The sequence below is a fragment of the Gossypium raimondii genome, chromosome 6, assembly GCF_025698545.1.
Source record: "Gossypium raimondii isolate GPD5lz chromosome 6, ASM2569854v1, whole genome shotgun sequence".
NCBI classification, from domain to species: Eukaryota; Viridiplantae; Streptophyta; class Magnoliopsida; order Malvales; family Malvaceae; genus Gossypium; species Gossypium raimondii.
The window spans coordinates 10534223-10555490 of NC_068570.1; the positions used below are offsets into that span (position 1 = coordinate 10534223).

At 33.9% G+C, this 21268-nt stretch overlaps 3 protein-coding genes across 3 annotated transcripts; 1 reads left to right on the forward strand and 2 right to left on the reverse strand.

The window, feature by feature from the left end:
• Positions 1-628: 628 nt before the first annotated feature.
• Positions 629-1198, reverse strand: LOC105771749 (putative B3 domain-containing protein At4g03170). The gene has a single exon (XM_012593152.2). It carries the CDS (start codon positions 1196-1198, stop codon positions 629-631), a length of 570 nt encoding a protein of 189 aa, XP_012448606.1.
• A 6479-nt stretch (positions 1199-7677) lies between these two features.
• Positions 7678-10149, forward strand: LOC105772585 (sugar transport protein 14). Its single transcript, XM_012593943.2, has 4 exons — positions 7678-8035; positions 8431-8753; positions 8840-9469; positions 9568-10149. The coding sequence occupies exons 1-4, from the start codon at positions 7891-7893 to the stop codon at positions 10009-10011; spliced, it is 1542 nt and encodes a 513-aa protein (XP_012449397.1). The 5' UTR covers positions 7678-7890; the 3' UTR covers positions 10012-10149.
• Positions 10150-10272: 123 nt separating this feature from the next.
• Positions 10273-13365, reverse strand: LOC105772584 (CRS2-associated factor 1, chloroplastic). Its single transcript, XM_012593941.2, has 5 exons — positions 12460-13365; positions 12164-12291; positions 11802-12027; positions 11583-11710; positions 10273-11469 (listed from the first exon to the last, which is right to left on the reverse strand). Exons 1-5 carry the CDS (start codon positions 13274-13276, stop codon positions 10471-10473), a joined length of 2298 nt encoding a protein of 765 aa, XP_012449395.1. The 5' UTR covers positions 13277-13365; the 3' UTR covers positions 10273-10470.
• Between the last annotated feature and the right edge of the window lie 7903 nt (positions 13366-21268).

A 21268-nucleotide genomic window follows, 5' to 3' on the forward strand; every position in this document is an offset into this window, starting at 1 on the left:
TGCAGATTCATTCAACAAGAGTATACACAACTAAGTGAAATGTATGGCAAACAAGCATCAAAACAAAACTATTTAGAACTTCCAGAAAGGATATTATTCCCTATGTCATCTTTTCTCCTATTATTTCCAACATTTAATATACTTTATATAAATAAAATAGAATACTCCGTTCCTTTCTACTTTCTAATCCTAATATATGTAGTATTAATAGCTTTATTGATGTGTCTTGACCCTATCGAGAGCCTTACAAGTTCACAAGTCAAAGGGTGTATCAAGAAGTTCATTATTGTCCCGATCAGTCCTAGCGGATTCACAAAGTGGTAATTCCTCGAAGCTTAAATGAGCAAAACCATAACAAATTAAAGAGTCTATGCATGGTCTGACTCAACCTCATTACCTATGACATATAAGTCATTGATGGGGATGCCATAGGTCATAGGGTTACGTCAGATCATGTGCAAACACTTAAGTTTATTATGATTTTGTCTATTTTGTGAACTTGTTAGGGCTTTTGATAGAGTAAGAAGACAAAATCTCGAACGGAAACAATATTGAACTTATCGATACACCCCTCGAACTGTGAACCATAAGACTCTCGACAGAACCGAGACGCATGGTGAGCTGAAATTCAGGCATTGAGCCTTCTCTTCTTAATAGGTTGAAACTCCTGCAATCTTCTTGAAGTGATGAAAAAGCAAAGATCCTGTGTGTGGAGGTTCCTAAACACCCAGAGTTTAAGAAAATCTTGATGCGCAAGTAAAGCATGATCAGTGCAAAACTCAATCCAACCTTCTTTGAGGACATGAAGTTTATGCGCCCAAAGCTTGAGAGTCATGGGGTACTCTTTCCCGTTGGCATCATAAACTTTGACCCGAATCCCTTTCTCAACATCCTCCTCTTCCTTCAACAATGGCATCACAGCATTCTCCACATCAACCTTATTGATTGAAAGCCTGCATTGCTTGGAATTCACATCAGTTTCAGTGAGCTGCTTCTCAAAGGGTTGGCTGCACCTTCCGATGAGGCCATTAAGACTCGGCACCCGAGGAATGTCAATGGTGGCTTGCAATGATGCTTGCAAATTCATTGCACTTTCAGGGCTTAATATCAAATGCTTGAATGAACTAATACATAACGCAGCCCCATATATTTCCTTATACTCCTCATGATCAATCTTCTTAGCCTTTTTCTGCTCCATTCTACCAAATTTAGGCCTAAACTTTGGCTATTTTAACTCAATATCACCCTTCTTCTTTCTCTCAACACATCCTTAAATTTCTTTATTCCTACATTATTATAAGAAGGTAAAAATATGATTACTTGTGCTAAAAGCAAAACAATAAAATAAAATAAGAAGTCCTATTTAACTCAAAATCGTGTTTCATCCTTAAATTTCTTTAATGTCTATGACTTTATTTACTTGTGCTAAACAAGTAAAAATTTAAAATAAAATAAGTTCAATTTCACCCAATTTTCATGTTTAATCAGTTTTCTTTTCTAAAGTCATCCTTAAATTTCTTTATTCTCTATAATTAAACTGGTTTTATTTTTCAGTTTTTAATTAATAAAAGAATTTATTAGATGATGTAAAATTTAAAGATCTAACTATGAAAATTGAGAAGTTAGTCCTTCTGCTTTATTTTGTCAAAGTTTGAAGCTCGTAGTTTATAAAAACTAAGAAGTTAGTCTATTTGTTAATGAACTGTCAAGGTTCAACGTTACTACTCAATTAGACTAACTTTGTAGTTTTCATAAAAATAAAGTAACTGGATGGAATTCACAATTAAACCAAAATTTAAATTTATTATGATTATCTATATATATGTATACATTGATACCAATAAATATATTTTTAAAAACACTTAGATCTTATGGTTTTTACAAAGACTTTTTTAAAAAATTCTGAAATAATTAAAAAACCAATTAAATTTACACTAAAAAAACGCAGGTTTAACCAAGAATCTTAAATAGATACATAGATATCTAATCAAATCTTCAAACAATAGTGCATAACCATAATAATAAGGCATACAATATAATGAATTTCCGAAATGTATATAAACCGACTTAACCAACCATTCCTCAAGAATTGCGCAAAGTGCCACAAAGCAAATTTCTCGGGCGCACTTAGCAAACCTTAAACACAAAATCTTTAAAGAACTTTACAGATCTTATGACATACCAACTATATCCAAAAACTATCAAATATCATTTAATAAGGTACATATATTTTCAACATAATTAATCTCCAAAAACGTATAAAAAAAATCATTAAAAGCATTAGTCTCAATTGTCATTTCAAATAAGTATAACATAGATCAGCATTCACATATTTTATCTTAGATTCAACTTGGACTTCGCATATACCGTATTGCTCATCAATTAGACATACAACACTAACACCATAAAAATTAAAAAAAAAAATATATATATATATATATATCAAAAATTAGAACGCACAAACTAAAATCAACTATGCTTCCACTACTTTCGCTGTCGGACTCTCACCAATTAACTTCCTTCGCTTCAAGTTCATTACCAAAACAATAAAAATCTTAAATCAATGAAACACGAGACGCTACTCGAATCTGTACTTCCTCAAAATAAAATCTAATATTTTACTTATACTCTTTCAACAAAAACACCAAAAATATCTTACTTTCTTTTTTTAGAGCTTGACTCAACTTCTAAAAACTCACCCAAAACCTTTCCAAATTTAAAACTCTTTATTCTAATGGTATAACTAAAATTTGAAATTGATGTAAATTGTAACAAGAGAAAGAAAAGAAAATGATGACCTCATTGAAGTAATGAAGAAATTGATGAGAAAACATGATTATTTTGTAAAATTTGGTGGAAATGAATCAAGAAGTAAAGGAATTGTTCAAGAGAATCGAGAGATTTTCTTGCATTTACGTTGTCCCTAAATAAAATGTTATTACTTAGTTTGCACATTGTGTCACAAATTGATTTAAGATTTGCATCCCATTAACTAGAGAAAAAGTTAAAAATAAGAGCATTCAAATAATTACTTTTGTATTAACCTATACTATTATTTAAGAGCCTGATTGAGTTGGTGACGATCATTAACTGGATTCCAACTCAATTTTAAATTACCAAAACCCCATTATTTTCATAAAGCACCAAATATTAATTTCAGCATAGTGTTCTTTTTCTTTTATATAAAATCTAGAAAAATAAATAAATATGGGGAGGATCTATTTACACCAATGTAAAATTTAAGTGGTTTTACACCATTCGTAATTTTTTGGATGTTAAATATTTTAGCAATCCAACCGTTGAATTTATCAAAATATTTGTACTTGTTATGCATATAAATTTTTAATTAATTCAATATCTCTATCATATCAATCTAATTTATACAACTATTGAAAGTTTTTAGTAAAATAAATAGTTAGAAATTTTTAATTTATGCTAAACTTGATATGCATAATCTACATGATTAGAGTATGAAATATGATGTTTGGACTTTTAAAATTATTAAACGTATAAAAGTTACGAATGAATGTAAAACTACTTAAATTTACACTAATATAAATGAATTTCTCCTCCATATATATATATATATAATATGGAATTTGAACTCAAGATTATATTTTTTGTCTAAATTTTGAGCAACATATAATTTTTATGAATATTTTATAAAAAAAGTTAAAATTAGTATCTAATATTAAATAATTATTCAATTTTGATTAGCAAAATTCAAATAGCTATTTATTATTAAATAAATAGGTAATAATAATGAAAAATTCTGGAAACTCTTAACGAAGCGGGGGAGATATACTACTATTGTTGTTATGAAGATAAAAAAAAAAAAAAAAAACCTAAAAAGAAGAACAATCACCCTTGTAAAATTAAAGGGACACGACATTCAAGAGGATTGGTTTTGGGGTTTTTATTTTAAGGTTAGTATTTACATACTTGGTTACTTGATTCAAATACGATTATTCGATCCAATTGAGTGAAAAGATTTTAAGTTAATTGAATTGATGAGTTTTATTTTATCATTCGACTCGTTTGAATTTTTTTGAATTGAGTCGATTAAAATAAAATTGAGTCAAGTTAAATCGAGTAAAATTTAAAAATTAAACATATTAAATTAAAATATTATTATAATATAACTAATTTCATTTTATAGCACATAAATTTAAAATTATATATATTTGAAAATTTTATGATAAACTTGAATTATTTATTTATTTATTTAGGCCCTAAAATTATTATTTCAAAAAAAATATTTTTTTATAAAAAGAAAAGGAAACCAGAATTAGTTGGCACTCAGGCCCATAGCTCTCTCTTCTACAAATAAATCATAGACAATAATAGGAGGAATATCAAATCTATCTAGCCCGTTAGCCACTTTGTTAAGTTCTTGTGGCACAAGTTTAATCAGAACTAACCAAGATTGTGATATGAATCCTTGAATTCTTCTGGATATTAGCAAACTCTCCTCTTCACCTCTTTTGAAAATATCGACTACTTCTTTGCAATCCATTTCCATCATAACTTTCTTAGCACCCTTCTCCCATGCGATCAAAAGTCCCTCCTAGGCTCCCCATAATTTTGCCTCCAATATAGGGCATGAGCTAATCTTTTTGCTAAAACTCCCAAATCCAACAACCGTCATGAATTTTAGAATTTTATATATATATATATATATTTAGAAAATTTTTAAAATTTTTTTATAATTTCTTAAAAATATAAATTTTAGAATTTTTATAAATATTTTGAATTTTTGAAATTTATTTTATTGTATTTTTTGTTGAGAGAGACCAATTTACTCATTTTCAAAATTGCCAGGGACCAAAGGGGTAGTTACACCAATCTATTATTCGAATTATTTGAGCTATTCGAATTGTAAAATTCAACTCGATTCGAACTCGAAACTCAAGTTACTTATTCGAGTTTACTCAAATAACCCAAATAAATCGAATAACTCGATTTGATTAACTCAAAAGTCAAATTTTTTTCGATTTTTTAATTAAATTGAGTTTTACTCACCCTTAATTACATATACCAATGAGGACTTGGCTTTGTTGATAAAGGCGAAGATTTTAAATCTATATAGTTAATAAAATGAATCTCTAAAATCCACCAAGTGCGACCCCATATATGAGTTTTATTTCCTATTTTAAAGTTTTTTATCTTTTATTGAATTAATTTTGTCAGTTAATACATTTTTATTTTTTAATATTTAACTGCTAATTTAACATAAAATAAATATAATTAATAATTAAGGTAAATAATCGGTTAACTATAAACAATTTTCATTTTAGACGATTAAAATAAGAAAATTTGTAATTTAAATATTCAAGTTACATAATTTAAATAAAAAAATTTGTAATTTAATAATCTTAATCACTCCAATTAAAATTATAAATAAGGATTAAAAAATCGACAAAATTTACTCATACTTTTATATATTAGTCATAATTTAAAAAAATTAAACCAGCGACAGTCTAAATTGCGAACCTAATTCCATGGTTGGCGGTCTGAAACTCTGATCAGATAAGTCAAGCATGGCGCGCTTTTCCAAGATAATTTTCCTTACTCTTTTAGCAAATACAGCTTGTAAGCTAAACAACTGGTTTCACCATTGGAACTTCTGTGTTTTTAACTCCGAGTAGCATCTGATTCCATTACTGTTGGAAAAAGCTTGAAATCTCCAAGAACACCGCCATTGTTGAAGTTGATTTCATGATGAAAGAACAAACAAGAGAGTAACTAAATAGTAATACTCCCACTCTTCCAGTTGAAAAAAACATTCGCTTAACAAAGATCAATTATTCTCCTTAGCTTTGAAGACTCTCAGGTGCTGTATTTCATTGCGTTGTTTTCCCCAAACTTATTACAATAATGTATCATGTCTTTGTCCGTATCTGCTGTTTCAAATGTTTTTTAGTAACAAGTTCTTGTCTGGGTTTCATTTGCTTTTCACCAGGTTCAAGTGGTTTCTCGTTCTCCCATACCTCGCTCTGAACTATACGTAAAAAACCAGAAAATGTTGAAACTTTTTTATTTAATATTTAAACATTGGGTGGGGGAGGGAAGGTGATGAGGGGAGGTTGGGTGGGAGGAGGGAGAGAGGGAGAGGGACGGGGTGGGGGAAGATTTTTATTTATTTATTTAATATTAATGTAATTATTTTTATTTAATATTAATATTAATATAAAATTGAAATCTATTATTTTGTTTTTTTTTAAATATTTATGTATTTTTATAAAGTTTTTAAAATAACAACTAAATCAATATAATATGTAAAAGTTAAAGGCTAAATTTGTTATTATACTAATTTTTTAATTTCTAATTTAGATGGCGCTTGTAATTTTAACGGAAGTGACCAAAATGATCAAATTATGTAACATGGATACTTAAATTATTAGTACAAATTATTATATTATTCAACTTGGAGGACCTTACCAAATCAACTACTTAGAGTACTAGAGAGACTTATCCATTGGAAACATCTTAGTAAAAGATATTTCACTCTGTACGATTATCAATACATACATGTAAACCTCACCCGATCACAAAATACTTACCAAAACACCTAACGTAACAAATCTCTTACATAATGAAACAGTTCATGAAATCCACATAAAAACCTGTAAATACCTTCAACATTCACTCCAAAGATATTATACCATGACTTTGTAAAATAAATTAAAATAAAAAAACTCTCAACCCTCTTTTCTTATATAAATAATAATTTTATCAATTTCCTTCCAATTTTTATTAATTGAATCCATCTTTCAACACTCGTGAGCACCAATTAAGTCATCAAATTCAAATGATCCAACAAGCAGTTTTTTTTTTTTTTTAATTTCATGAAAATAAGGTACTATTATTAGGAAGAAAAAAAAAAGGAAATTACATAGAAAGAAGTAGCACAAGGTCTTTGTCAACACACGCAATTTGTAGAAATTATGGGACGCAGTTGCAATTTGAGAACAACTGTATATTTGACAAAAGGCAAGTGGATATTTGTCAAACCACATATCTGTAGTAGACAGTTTGACATTATCTAACAATTTTGTCAGTGAAACTATTGTTAATTCAGCTCAGCTCGCCTTCATCATATTAAATTTTATGAAGAAAATTTGGTCCAACTTTTTTATATTCATTAAACTTTGATTCTGACCTTGCTTATATATTATCATGGGCTTTGGACAAATGGAAAATCAATTACAAAGGGATAACTACTCTCTTTTTTTTTTTCTTTAAAAAATTGTTTTTAAGAAGAAAAGGTCAATGCTTGAAAGGTAGCTCCTCATCAATCTCATCTTATCCAAGCTTTTCTTTGAGAAATTTAAGTGGATTTATATAAATCTTAACCAAATGATTTGATTTTTTTTTTTTGCTCAAGATTGTAAGTCAATGCTTGAAAGGCTGCTGTCCTTTTTATTTTATTCATGCCATAGGCGGCTTTCCTAGGCATTCAATCTTATATTTCCACATATTTCTATCAAGGTTGGATGATAATGAAGATGTTTACGAAAATGAGCTGTAAAAATTATATTAGATAAACACTAAAATGATATTTAAATAGATTTGGAAAAAACAAGTTCAACTAGTCAGATTCAATATATTATATGTACAGCTACTATGTGCCCCTTTTTCCCCGTTGATTAGTAGTCCGTCATCATGTAAAGTCCTCTTCACCCGTCTTTCATTTACAGTTTTGTCTTTTAGTCAATACTGAACTACCTACTAATTCAAGTATTTTCTTCCCACAAGCATTGACACACTCTCTCTCATCTGCTTCACTTCCGTTACCTTTCTCTATATATATCACTTTCTGGACTGATCTGTTTGTCTTCTGCAAAACCCAGAGTTTTTTTTTTCAATTGCTTTCAGAGATTGTCCACCATGGCTGGTGGAGGGTTTGGTAATGAAGGAGGGAATTTGAAGAGAGCTCATCTCTATGAATACAAGATTACCAATTATTTTATATTTGCTTGCCTTGTTGCTGCTACAGGGGGATCTCTTTTTGGATATGATCTTGGTGTTTCTGGTCAGATTTCTTTTCTATGATTCACTGTTGTTTTCCTTTTTTTTCATTGGTTTTTTTTTCAGCCTGTTTATGAATTCTGTTCATTTATATTAAGTATTAGCAATTGCTGAAATCTTTTTAGATTTGTATCCTATCTTCCAGATTTACTGATTTGCTTTTCAATCAAAATGATGTCTTGAGAAGAACCCTCTCTACACAATTTCTTTAATCATCAAAATCTAATCTTCATATATTATTTGGTATTTGGGATTATCAATGATTCCTAAGCTACTTGCATTATAGATTATGTGTTTGTTTCTGTTTGTTAGAAGATTTATGTTATTTGATTCAAAAGAGCTCAATAAGATGCTTATTTCAAGATGATGACACTGTTTACCTTTTCATATTAATTGCAGGTGGAGTGACTTCCATGGATGATTTCTTGAAGGAATTCTTCCCAAAGATATATAGAAGGAAGCAAGAACATCTTCATGAAACTGACTACTGCAAATATGACAACCAGCTCCTCACACTTTTTACGTCTTCGCTCTACTTCGCAGGTCTTGTTTCTACATTTGGAGCCTCCTATGTTACTAGAAACAAAGGGCGTCGAGCCAGCATCCTTGTTGGTGCAGTCAGCTTCTTCCTAGGAGGAGCTATCAATGCAGGTGCGGTGAATATCACAATGTTGATCATAGGACGCATTCTTCTTGGTGCAGGCATTGGATTTGGAAACCAAGTAAGACCAAAGCTCCTTAAACCTGAAAATATTTGGATGGTAGTTTCTCAAGTCACCAACTCTTTTCTTATGCTATAATGGTACAGGCAGTTCCCTTGTATCTTTCGGAGATGGCTCCGGCAAAGCATCGAGGAGCTGTGAACCAGCTGTTCCAATTCACAACCTGCATGGGAATTCTTATAGCAAACCTGATCAACTACAAAACAGATAAGATCCATAAATGGGGTTGGAGATTATCTCTAGGCTTAGCTACAGTCCCAGCAACACTGATGTTTGTTGGTGGCCTTGCCCTACCAGAGACCCCTAACAGTCTCGTAGAACAAGGAAGACTAGAAGAGGCAAAAACGGTGTTGGTAAAAGTTCGAGGTACCACCAATGTCGATGCTGAATTTGCCGACCTTATCGAGGCCAGCGATGCAGCACGGGCCATAAAGCACCCATTCAGGAACCTTCTGCAGAGGAAGAATCGTCCCCAGTTGGTATTAGGGGCTTTGGGGATCCCAGCTTTCCAACAGCTCACCGGCATGAACTCCATTCTCTTCTATGCTCCTATCCTGTTCCAGACCTTGGGGTTTGGCTCAGGGGCATCCCTAATATCCTCTGTCTTAACTAGTGGAATGCTTGTTCTTGCTACACTAGTATCAATGGCTTTAGTGGACAGATTTGGTAGGAGAGCATTCTTTTTGGAAGCTGGTTTCGAGATGTTCTGCTACATGGTAAGTTATAAAGACATTTTGCGGCATACTTTTTTTGCAACTAATTGGCAGGCTCCATTGTTATGTACCGGATGTAATAATTTGAGTATCTGATGCAGATTGCTGTAGCCATAACTCTGGCCTTTAAGTTTGGAGAAGGAGAAACTCTTCCAAAAGCCATTGGTTGGTTCCTTGTGGTTATCATCTGTTTATTCGTCTTCGCTTATGGAAGGTCTTGGGGTCCTCTGGGGTGGCTAGTTCCTAGTGAGCTGTTCCCGTTGGAGACTAGGTCAGCTGGCCAAAGCATGGTGGTCTGTGTCAACCTTCTCTTCACAGCTTTGATAGCACAATGCTTCTTGGTCTCACTTTGTCATCTCAAGTATGGAATTTTCTTGCTTTTTGCTGGCTTGATATTCATAATGAGCAGCTTTATTTTCTTCCTCTTGCCGGAAACAAAGAGAGTTCCGATCGAGGAAGTCTATCTTCTCTGGAAGGATCATTGGTTCTGGAAGAAATATGTTGAAGATGATGACGAGAAGGATATCAAAAAGCCAACCACGTAATATTATCTAAAATAGGAAAAACCTTTGTTCACATTCTTTACTTTCAAGATGTTAATGCTCTTTGGATTTTCTCATAAATAATTGCTGTAATTTTTAAGGTAAAAGTGAAGAACAAATACGCATCTTATTTTCTCACAACCTATCTTCTTTGTCGCTTTATTTCAAACATAACAAGTTGTAATTGAGTTTGTATGAGATTTACAGCATATATATATAATATATATATATATATATAGAGAGAGAGAGAGAGAGAGACAGCAATGACTGAGAGAAGCTCATTTTTCTCTAAACTGTTAATTTGGAAATACCTTAGCATTTCATAGAAACATGTAAAAGGCTCTCACTGAGGGAAAATGACAAAATCCTAGACAAAGATGGACCAAATGCAATAAACATTAGCAGGGGAAGATCTCAGTCTATAAAGTATGCCTAGTAAAATTTTGGAAGTAATAATGTGGATTAAGCTAATAGCTTAGCAAGCTCGTCAACCCTCAGGCTTCCCTTCGGTACAACTTCTGGATGATGTTCAGCTATAACTTTAATTCTTCGAGGTTTAGAAGCTTGCTTTTCATTTCCTCTCTTATGGGGAACTGCTGTGACTTCCTTCATTTCCAAATTCCCAGGTTCTAGCTCTTTGTTCTTTTGGATAGACATTTTACGAGGCTGTCGCCTAAAAACTGGCCCAGGTGGTGCAGACCGGGAAAAGGCAACAGATCTTTGATATATTCCGTCAGCATCCAAAGTAGGATCATCTAATACAACTGCACTCCCACTCTCAACAGCTTGTTTCATCAGATGCAAAACCCTCTCAGTACAGGGTGCACTCATTCTTGCTGGCCGGTTAATATCTAGCGAAGCTTCGGCAACAATTTCCAGCTGGTCATGATTGATCGAATCAATAACAGAAGACTCTGAATGGCTTTGACTACTTCCAGGACTCCTGGGTCCAACATGACTTTCCATTAGCATAGCTGATGGCTCTTCATTTGCTCTGCCAGGATTATCCAAAATATGCTCAAGACCATAGGTCATTGTCAAGGTTTCAGATTCACCACCAGCAGATTTGATATCATCAGCAATTGCACTTCCAGAGGTATTCACTTTGCTTTCGGACTCATGACCGGCATAATCCATCCCATCTAATGTTGTTTGACTAGCCTCCATTATACCTGATTTTGCAGTGGGAGATACATTTGTCTGGTCATTTTCAACGGACTCCCTTTGCTCAATGCTATTATCTTGAGAACTACTGAGAGGTGAGCCTGTACCAGCTGTTTGAACATATGTCGGTGATAATTCTTGTCCTTCCAACTGTCCAGTAATGGAAACTGTGTCTGCATTGGTTTTCTCTATGCCTGAATTTGATGATGGTTTTGAGAAAGACGACTTCCAATTGTTTCCTCGCCACATTAGTATGTGCTCATCTTCAAATGAGATTAGCACACATGGGACCAGCTCCTGCAAATAAAGAATTACAGAAATCGAATTTAATTCTCTAGATTAAAAAAGAAAAATCATTTACATGTGCAAGTGTTATGATAAAATATATAAACTATATAAATATACTAAACCTTTAGTTTGGCACCAATTTTCTTATAGTCACTTCCCTTAATCCCTTGACAATTAATCCGGACAAGTTCACACTCTTCAAATGCCTCCCTAACATTTTTGACAAGGTCAGCATACACACCATTCTTCGCTGCAAAATATGCAGAACATTACTTTTAGATTTCCAGAATAGGAAAATTTGAAGCATTCTTAATATGTTTTGCTGTCCACCAGCAGCATACCAAGTTTACGTATCGGCATTAATTTCCTCCCCTTCTTTCTCATTTCAGTTGCTTCTTGTGGTGTTAGACCCTCAGGAACACGCGGAATCAGCCGTGGATACACAGGGGTAACAGGTTTCCACAGCATAAGAGGGAAGCGAGGACGAGTTTTATAATTGTAATTTCTACCTCGAAAAAGGAATAGAACTCCCCCTCTTCTGAAAATAACTTTCCCTCCTGTTCTTTCCTGCCAAATCATATGTAAACCAAACACAATACACAAATCAAACGAGTCTAGCCAACCATGATTTCTATATTCTCTCGTAAACCAAACAAGTTTAACATAAACCAATCTTAAAAAGAGTAATAGCAGAAGTACAAACCTCTAGTTGCTCACAAATATTGTTCATATCGACCGTACAAACTCCCTTGCATTTAATCTTACAAACTCTTCGTCTTTTCCAGTGAGCGTGTATATTATCTAACATGTTGTGTGTTAAACCATCCCTACCTAAACATAAAAGGGCAATGCAGTATAGTTCAAATTATCGAATAAATTTCATAATCGATTATAATTTACTTAAACTTGGAATATGGAAAGTGCATATAAATGTGAATGAAAATTTAAGTTTAATGAAGAAAGTGCAGATAAAAAGTAGTAAAATAATAGGATTATTACCCATATTCAACTGTCGTTGTGACTTCAAACAACTGTTTACTAGCTCCTTAACCTCCTCTGCAGTCAATGGCTCTCCCAAAATCTCCTCTCTCGACTGGACGTACCTTGGACCGGTCCCAGGTAAATATGGACCAGGTTTCTGTATGGACTTCACCCCTTTCTTTTCAGGCGGAGGCAATACGAAAGAATCGAATTCCTTCATCTTTTTCTTACTGGGCGGAAGTGGAGCCCGGCCTGTCCAAGGCCTAGGCATGGTCGTAGGTCCAAACGGCGAGTAGGGTGGTTCCCTTAGCTTTACCGGCTTCACTTTTGGCGTCTCAGTGTAACTGTATTTGAACTCGAACGGTGCACCGTCGATGACGAACGATACGCCGTCCTCGCCGATGGCGACATTTGCAGGTTTCTTGTCGAGTGGAGACGGTGGCGGAGGATTTGCAGCTTTGGAGAATTTGCGAAAAGCTGGGTGGTTTGGGGGCTTGGAGTACTTGGATTTCTTGCCTGGAATTGAAGGACTGGAGGGAGAGGAAGGGGAGCCAAAGGATTTGTAGGTTTCGGTTGGTTGTGGTGTGGAGGAAGAGGAGGGTTCTACGGTGGTGGCAATTTTGGTGGCGGAATCGAAGCGGCGGTAACGGCGAATATCATCTTCGATTTCTTGTTGGGCGCGTCGGCGTTGGTTGAATTTCTCGGCGTTGGCGTTGTTCCAGCGGGAGAATCGGATCTCCGTTGGCGGTCGATGGCCGGGCTCGTTAGTGTTAGTATAAGGGGTTGGCGACGGTGGCGAGAAAATTGGGAATGAGATGGGCAATTTCAGCGCCATCACTTTCAGCTTTCAGTGAAGAAAGCAGAAGCTAAAACTAAGCACCCAAAAGAAAATTTCTTATCGATTCATGAAGGATAACTTTAACGATGTCGTATAGCCATGCTTTAGTGGAAACTGAAAATATCTTATTTTTATTTTACTTGGCTCGGTTTTTTGTTTCCTTAACTCACGAATTGATACATAAATTATGTGATTTTTCTCAAATTGATATATATATATATTTTTGCTTTATGGTCTTTGATTCAATTGCTAATTAAGCCCTCTAACATTTCTTTCATCAAGTCTCATTTGTGATGTTACTTTCAATTTAGTCCCTATACTATAATTAACAACCAATTTAATTTAATTCCACTTAATAATTTGACCCTATAATTTTCGTATTGGACACATATTTATTCAATTTTATTTCTGACTAACTCAATTTAAGAAATTCGACCTCAAAACTAAATTTTCTAACATCATAGAAAACAGAAGAACAAATTCAACGAAAGCAACTCTAATGGGAGGCAGAGAAGCGAAGTTCATAACCCAAAATTTATAAAGTATTCAAAGGCGTCATATATAGATTATTAGTAAAAGTTGTGATAACTAAAATTTTAATGTATTTTTTAACTTGGTTGATGGATTCATGAACTTGATAGTTGGATATAGATATCTTGTTTACTAATTTCTTTTGATAATTCTAAAGTTAGGGGCTTATTTATGAAAATAGTAAAATTCAAGGAAAATATAGTGAAATGATGAAAATTATGGACTGTATTGGACCTCTAGAAAAATCGGCTAGAAGGGTTTTGTCTTGAAAAATGGTGAATTTACAAGTTTCGGGTTTAGGGACTAAATTGCATAAAAGTTAAAATGTTAAGGGTAAATTTATAATTTTACATTAAGTTGGGTTATAATCTTGAATTAATTATTTTAAGCTATTTGAATTATTTAATTGAATGGAATTACTATCTAGATAAAGAGATGAATTAACCAAACTTGAATCGAGGAAAAGCTAAGGTGTCAGATTAGTCATTGGCTTTACATTTGCAACCGTGTTTGTTGAGGTAAGTTCGTTCAGTTTAATTTAGTATATTTTGAAATGTATTGAATAAGAAGTTACTTGTTGAATGTTCAATTAATTGTTCAATGTTAATTCATGTGAATTGAAGCAGTAACTTGCTTGGGACATTGTTCATTAATGATATTTCTTAAGATGGATGGATGTAGGATAAAGTACAATTGGCATGCCAATAGGTTATAGTGCGTGTTGTACGAGATTGACTTGTGACGAGGCGATGATTCCTAATTTGTATTTATATATTGAGTATACCGACATTCAACATTTGTTGCGAACTATCAGATTATATTATAGTGATTTTGGTGTGTTACCGAGGGCGGATGTAAAGCCTTCGGGCTTGGCACTTGGTGCCTAAGTGTGTTTTTGAAGGGATGTTAGTGTACGGGCTAGGCACTTGGTTCCAAGGTGTGTTTTCAGTTGGATTAGCTCAATTGAACTTATGGCGTGTTTCGGATGGATAACTGTATACTCATATCCGTATATCATTCATCGGGTAATAACCCCAGTGTTAAATGACTTGTTATTGAATTGTTTGAAAGTTGTTCATGAATTACTTGATAGCATTGTGGCTTAATATTGAATGATCTCATATGATTATATTAAAATGTAACTTGCACTTGAATGTATGTATATACTCACTTGTTAGTGATTATGGTTGACAGGAAACATTGTTTATTACCCTTGTTGTTATAAATGCTAAGTTTAATTCGGTAAGCTTTGTCGTTTTAACCATTGAACTTACTAAGCTCCATAGAGGCTTATTCATGTTATTTTCTTGTTTCCTTGTAGATAACTTTTTGTAGAATCGGGCGATCAGATCAACTTGAGGCTCACATTATCCAGTCACATTTTGGTAGTTTTTGAAGTTAACTTTTGGGTTATATGGCATGTAATAGGTGAAATATGTAGATGTTTGGTTGTAAATCATGTGATAATTGAAGAAATGATGAATGATGCCTATGTTTATTATTAACTTGTATGTGTTTATGTTCATGTCATGCTATTTGGTCATTTGGCATAAGTCTTGTATAGGTGTTTAAAATTATGGTATGAATGTATATGTTTGAATGATAAAAGAAATGGTAAGTTTTAGTATGAGATTATTATGATTTGAGAGTTTGAATGAACACTTGTTAATGTGATTAGTGTATGAATATGATATGGAGTGTAGCTTTGAATTTGGTTAGTTTTGGAATGTGATGAGATGCCAAATGATGGCATATTGGTTAGATATAGGTTGAGTGAATTTGACATGTTTTTTAGTGTGTTTGAATGCGGTTTAGTCATATGAATGCATATGGGATTGGGTTGGCTTGGTGTGTAAGCAAATGGGTAGAAAATGGCTTGTTTTAAGGGAAATTTGTGAAGCACACAACCTGGGACATAGGTTGTCACACGGCCACCCCACACGGCCGTGTGTCATTATTATTTTATGTGTAGGTTTCACATGGCCTAGCATACGGCATAGAGAGTTACACAGCCTGGCGACACAACCATGTGACCAAACTTCAAATGTACGCACGGTCTAGCACATAGTCTGTGACACGACGGTGTACAATTATTTCCAATGAATATCACGTGGTGTGTTTATGAATTGGCTAACTTTATTTACACTATAGGTAATATTAGGTCGAGTAAGGCAGATATATTAAAGTGCACCTACAGCTTGCTAATATAAGTGAACATCGATGAAAGAGTGCCCATCTATAGCAATAAGTTTCGGAGTAACAACCATAAGAGTTGGTAACGAGGTAATTATCCATAGACATCCTATGTAACAACTCACCAATATGCTTCTTTTGATTAAGTAACACACCTTGGAAAAGTTGAATGATTTCCATACCAAGAAAAAATGAGTTGATCCCAGATCTTTCAAGGAGAATTAATAGTTTAGTTGAGAGACTACCTCATCAATTTCAGTGGTAGGAGGACCCAGTAATAATGATATTGTCAACATATATCATAAGTATTATTTGTGATGTAGATGTGTTGCATATATATAATGAACTATCAACCTGTGAAGAGACAAAGTAAATATGATTAGTGAGAAAGCAACGCATTATCAAACCATGCTCGAGGGGCCTGTCGAAGGCCATACAGTGCTATCTTTTCCCCTAGTGACCATGGGATGAGTGTTTTGTGAAGGTTGGGGGAGTATGAGAGGTGAGTTTTGTGAATGAAAAGAGGGATTTGTAGATTGAGCCGATGTGAATGAGGGGTTGGGAGATGTTGAGATGTCATAATTGGAGGTATTGGTATCTTTATTGGAGGGTGATGAAGGTGGAGGGGATGGACGTGATGATGGGGGCAGGTGATTAGGGTAAGTGAGGGAATTTGAGGTTTGGTAATGCGTTCAGGATTGAAGTATGGTGTGTGTAAGAATGGGGATTGTGTTTGATTGAAGGGAAAAACATGTTCCTCAAATCGAACATGTCGTGAAACATATACACGACCAGTGGCATCTTGGCATCTATAACCCTTGTGCTTTAGAGAATAGTCTAGGAACACACACGAAGCATAACAAAATTGTAATTTGTAAGCATGATATGGCCTTAAAAATGGGAAACATAGGCACCCAAATGTTTTTAGGAACCTATAATCAAGATTCAAATGAAACAATGACTCATAAGGTGAAACCCCTTTAAGAGCTTTAGTAAGTAACCAATTTGTTAGAAACACCACAGTAGAAAATGCATCATTCTAATAGGATAACAACATTTGAACATGAACAAGCATAAATAAACTGACCTCCACAACTTGACAATGTTTGCGTTCCACCAATACATTTTGTGGATAAGAGAGACAATGTTGAATCCCATGTTCTGTAATATGTGCACAGAGGGCATTAAACTCACCTCCATCATCAGTTTGTAGGACTTTGAGCTTAGTCCCAAGTTGGCATTCAACAAGTTTATGAAATTTGAAAAAGACATGCTTAGCATCAGACTTTTGCTTGAGGAAGTAAATCCAAGTGTACCTTGTAGTGACATCAACAAATGTTACATAATATTTGAAGCCATTAGGACAAATGGGAGCAGGTCCTCATAAATAAGCAACCATAAGTTCTAATGGAGACGAATAAAATGCAGATGAAGCGGTGAAAGGTAAGCAATGAGATTTGTCAAGTTGGCATGCAGTGCAAAGAGTGTCTTCTTTATTCTTGATGAAAGGAACGTTACAATGACTCAAGGCCTTGATAAGTACATCAGACAAGGGATGGCCCAATCGTTGATGCCAAACATGTTAAGAGACACTAATGAAGTCACTATTATAAGAAACATTAGAAATTAAAGAAGAAACAAAATTACTAGCAGTGCGTAAATGTAGTCGATAGAGACTGCCCCACTCAAGATCATGGAGCAAAATCCTTTATCACCAAATCGCAAACCCAACATCGATTAGGATAAAATTCAAACACGATGTTGTTTTCCTTAGCAAACTTAGGCATAGAGAGAAGATTTTTAGTTATAGCAGGTACATGCAGTAAGCCAAGCAAGTGAAATCTTTTGGGATTAGAGAAGAATGCCGATTGCCCAACTTTCATAATAGAAACAAGAGAGCCATTTCCAAAAAGGATTTGACTTGAACCTTTATACGAGACACCGTGATCAAGTTGAGAAGCATCAGACGTTAGGTGATTTGTTTCCCCTGAGTCTGGGTACCAGGCATTATCGCCAACAATGATAGGGGTGGCAAGACATACAGATAAGAAAATTGGAGCACTGATGGAATTCCCAACATTAGAGCTTGCAGAGGCAGTGCGATGTCCAAGGAAATTAGGGTGAGTTGGAGCAAATTGAATAGATAGTCGAAGTATATGTGGGTCAACTGTGGTGTTTAAAGTAACTGGGCCAGGGCTAGTAGGTTCAATATGTGGAGGGATTGGGTAGGAATGATTAGGGCCCAAATAGTAGTGACCTTAGGCAGAAGGCCCTTGAATAGAAAAACCACCATAAACGTTGTTATAAGCCTGTGGTTTTCCAAATGATGTCGGCACCGCAAGGGAGTGGGCTTTGCATGTCGTATCGAATCGAAAGTAGCAACAATCAACCAGATGACCTAATTTTCCACAAAGTTGACATTGTAATCATGAGGAACCACCAAAGTGACCTCTAACCCATCCCCAAAAAGACTCGTTAAAAGGTGTGTCATGAGAGTCTTCAAAAGTTTGAGAGGTCGTAGGAGATTGAGCAGTGACAATGTTAGTAGAGGCAGTAACCATGTTTAATAAAGCGAGTTGTCGAGTTTTAACATTGAGAAGGATCATTGTGACAGTATGTAGGTTAAAAGGTGTTTGTGGAGAGGCTGTTATGACGGTGACCATAACATTGTACTTAGGAGGAAGCTCGTTCAGAATAGCCGTAATGTGCTCTCTTTCAAAAATAGTTTCACCACAATTAGCTAGATTATCACAGATCATATTTATGTTCATAAGAAAATCCTTCATGGGCAGTTTGCCTTTTTGTTGGGTATGAAGTAATTGGCGGTAATGCATCAGCTTGGCTATGGATTTGCTTTTAAAAAGTTGGCCAAGAACATTCCATATGTCACGAGCAGAGTCGTACCCAATCAAATGAGGGAGAATGCCAATACTGACTGATGACAGTAACCAAAAGGCTAAAGCACTATCTTGTTTTTTAAATAACTCAAATTCTAGATTTGTTGATGTAGTTCCATCATCGTTAGTGAGGTTTTAAGATGGTAGGAGATATGAACGATCAATATAACGTTGAAGTTTATGAGTTTTCGACGTTAAAAGAATTTGTTGTTTCCACAATAAATAGTTTGTATCATCAAGGATGACAATAACACGTTTGGTGGAGGAAGTCTTACTTTCATCTGAGTTTAGATTAACAATTGTAGAACCCTGAGCAAAAGGATTCACAGTGGTTGGAGGTGGGTCTGGTGGCATGGTGAAAAAAAATCGGGTCTAGATATCAAGTTGGAAACTAGATATGAAGAGTAGAAATAATATAGAAAATAAAGGAGAAAACTGATGCTTCATTAAATTAGTCCCATCCATTCGATAATAAGGATAGTAGATTTATACAAAATCTGTAAAGAAAAAAACAAAGTTGGTTAGCCTAAAAATAACAAAGTCGACAGCTGCCAACCTTACAGCTAAGTTGGTATGCTCAGTCATTCTATTCTAAACTATTATCTTTACCCTATTTCAGGAGTAGCTATATTAAATATGCTAATATGAGCATCATCCATGTAGAGATAGGGAAATTGCAAAACAAAATAATAATAATAATAATAATAATAATAATAATAATAATAAAGTAATGGTGATTGATGTTATTTTGCTTTTGGCTGCTAAAATATCACATTCTTGTTTTTTATGCTAGTTTTTTTTCCATAGTCAATACTAATGTTCGCTTATATATATCGAAGTATGGTTCTAAAAAGATTAAGTTAAAATATATCCTCTGCAAAGTTTGAACCAATCTTTCTTCTCTTTTTTCCTATTGTTTCACTTGTTGTACCTTGATTGTTGATTGTGTGGGAGCAATATAAGAGTATGCAATGGCATATCTAGAAAATGGAAAAAAAATTCATTTAGAAAATTTAAAATTAGTAAAGGTAAAATTTCACTTTGGCTCCCTTAAAAATGATAAAATTTTGATTTAATCCTTTAAAAAATTATAAAGATATAGGCTATTAAAAATTAAAATTTAATTTCAGCCCCCTTAAAAAACTTTTTTGGTTTCAACCCTGAGAGTATGCTAAGAAAGTTAAAACCCTCACAACACCCACTACAAATGATGATAAGCTCATTTTGTAGTGCGTGCACATTGATTTATCGAACATGATTCAATAGTCATGATTGTTGATCCTAAGTTGAGTTCCTTCATTCATCAATCTAAATAAGAACAACAGAACGATTAACTACGATGAAAGGGTAAGTTGGTAGTAGTAGTAGTAGTAGTAGATGATACAACTCTTTGGTATGAATTGTTACAACTCTTCCATCAGTGGTGGAGTCAGGATGTTAATTTTGGGAGAGCCAAGCTAAAATTAGACGTGCTACATAGTTTTTTCCCCTATTACATATGTTATGTATGTTAGTTATACTACAAAAAATTAGATAAAAATTTTGTTCCACATTATATTTCCAAATATATATAAGTTAAAAAAGATAGCATGAATAGATATTTAAAAAGAACAATAAAAAAGAAATAACATATCATTACTTAAAATTGTGCATGACGTTCTTTCAAGGAAATAGAATCACTAAATATAGAGTTTGAATAAAAAGTTTCAGTAATCTCTCTTTCAATATAAACAACAAGATTATCAGTAAGAAACCCATCTTCATTTTGTTGCGAAACCTTGTTTTGACAAATTTCATCGTCGAGAATACTCTTTCTATAGTTGCAGTGGAAATAGGAAGAGTTAACAGAAGATGGATTGATCTAACAATAAAATATACCTTTGACATCTATGTCTCTGCTAATCCTTGACAAAGATCAGAAATTGTGGACAAATTCCACAATTTCAGATGATTTGGAACATTTTGCTTATAATGTTGCAATTGATACTTCAAGGTTACTTTCTCTTGCTTAGTGAAATCAAGATGATAATATTTTTCCACAAGACAACAAATATCATCAATATTGAAGGATTTATAAGCATCCTTAGGATCCAAAGCAGAGCTAAGGGTAAAAAGATCAATCGCTTATTTATTAAATCTACTATTTAGCTCAAGAAGTTGAGAATCTATAATGGCATTGAATATATCAACTCGATAATAGTGCTCCATATTGAAATTAGCATGTTGGTGATGACCATGTTTTACCACAAATGAAGAATCCATATCAAGAACCTCAATATTGTGATTTTCACAAAATGCTTTGACAACAAATTGTCCCAACCATCTTTTCTCAACTTTTTTATCAAAGTTTTGGTGCTTAAGACTAAAT

Coding starts and splice junctions, on each gene's coding strand:
- LOC105772584 (XM_012593941.2), bottom strand. CDS start 13,276: ATGGCGCTGAAATTGCCCATCTCATTCCCAATTTTCTCGCCACCGTCG. Junction 12,292..12,459: donor ACAACGACAGTTGAATATGG/GTAATAATCCTA, acceptor TTTTATGTTTAG/GTAGGGATGGTTTAACACAC. Junction 12,028..12,163: donor ATATTTGTGAGCAACTAGAG/GTTTGTACTTCT, acceptor ATGATTTGGCAG/GAAAGAACAGGAGGGAAAGT.
- LOC105772585 (XM_012593943.2), top strand. CDS start 7,891: ATGGCTGGTGGAGGGTTTGGTAATGAAGGAGGGAATTTGAAGAGAGCT. Junction 8,036..8,430: donor ATATGATCTTGGTGTTTCTG/GTCAGATTTCTT, acceptor TATTAATTGCAG/GTGGAGTGACTTCCATGGAT. Junction 9,470..9,567: donor TCGAGATGTTCTGCTACATG/GTAAGTTATAAA, acceptor TATCTGATGCAG/ATTGCTGTAGCCATAACTCT.
- LOC105771749 (XM_012593152.2), bottom strand. CDS start 1,198: ATGGAGCAGAAAAAGGCTAAGAAGATTGATCATGAGGAGTATAAGGAA.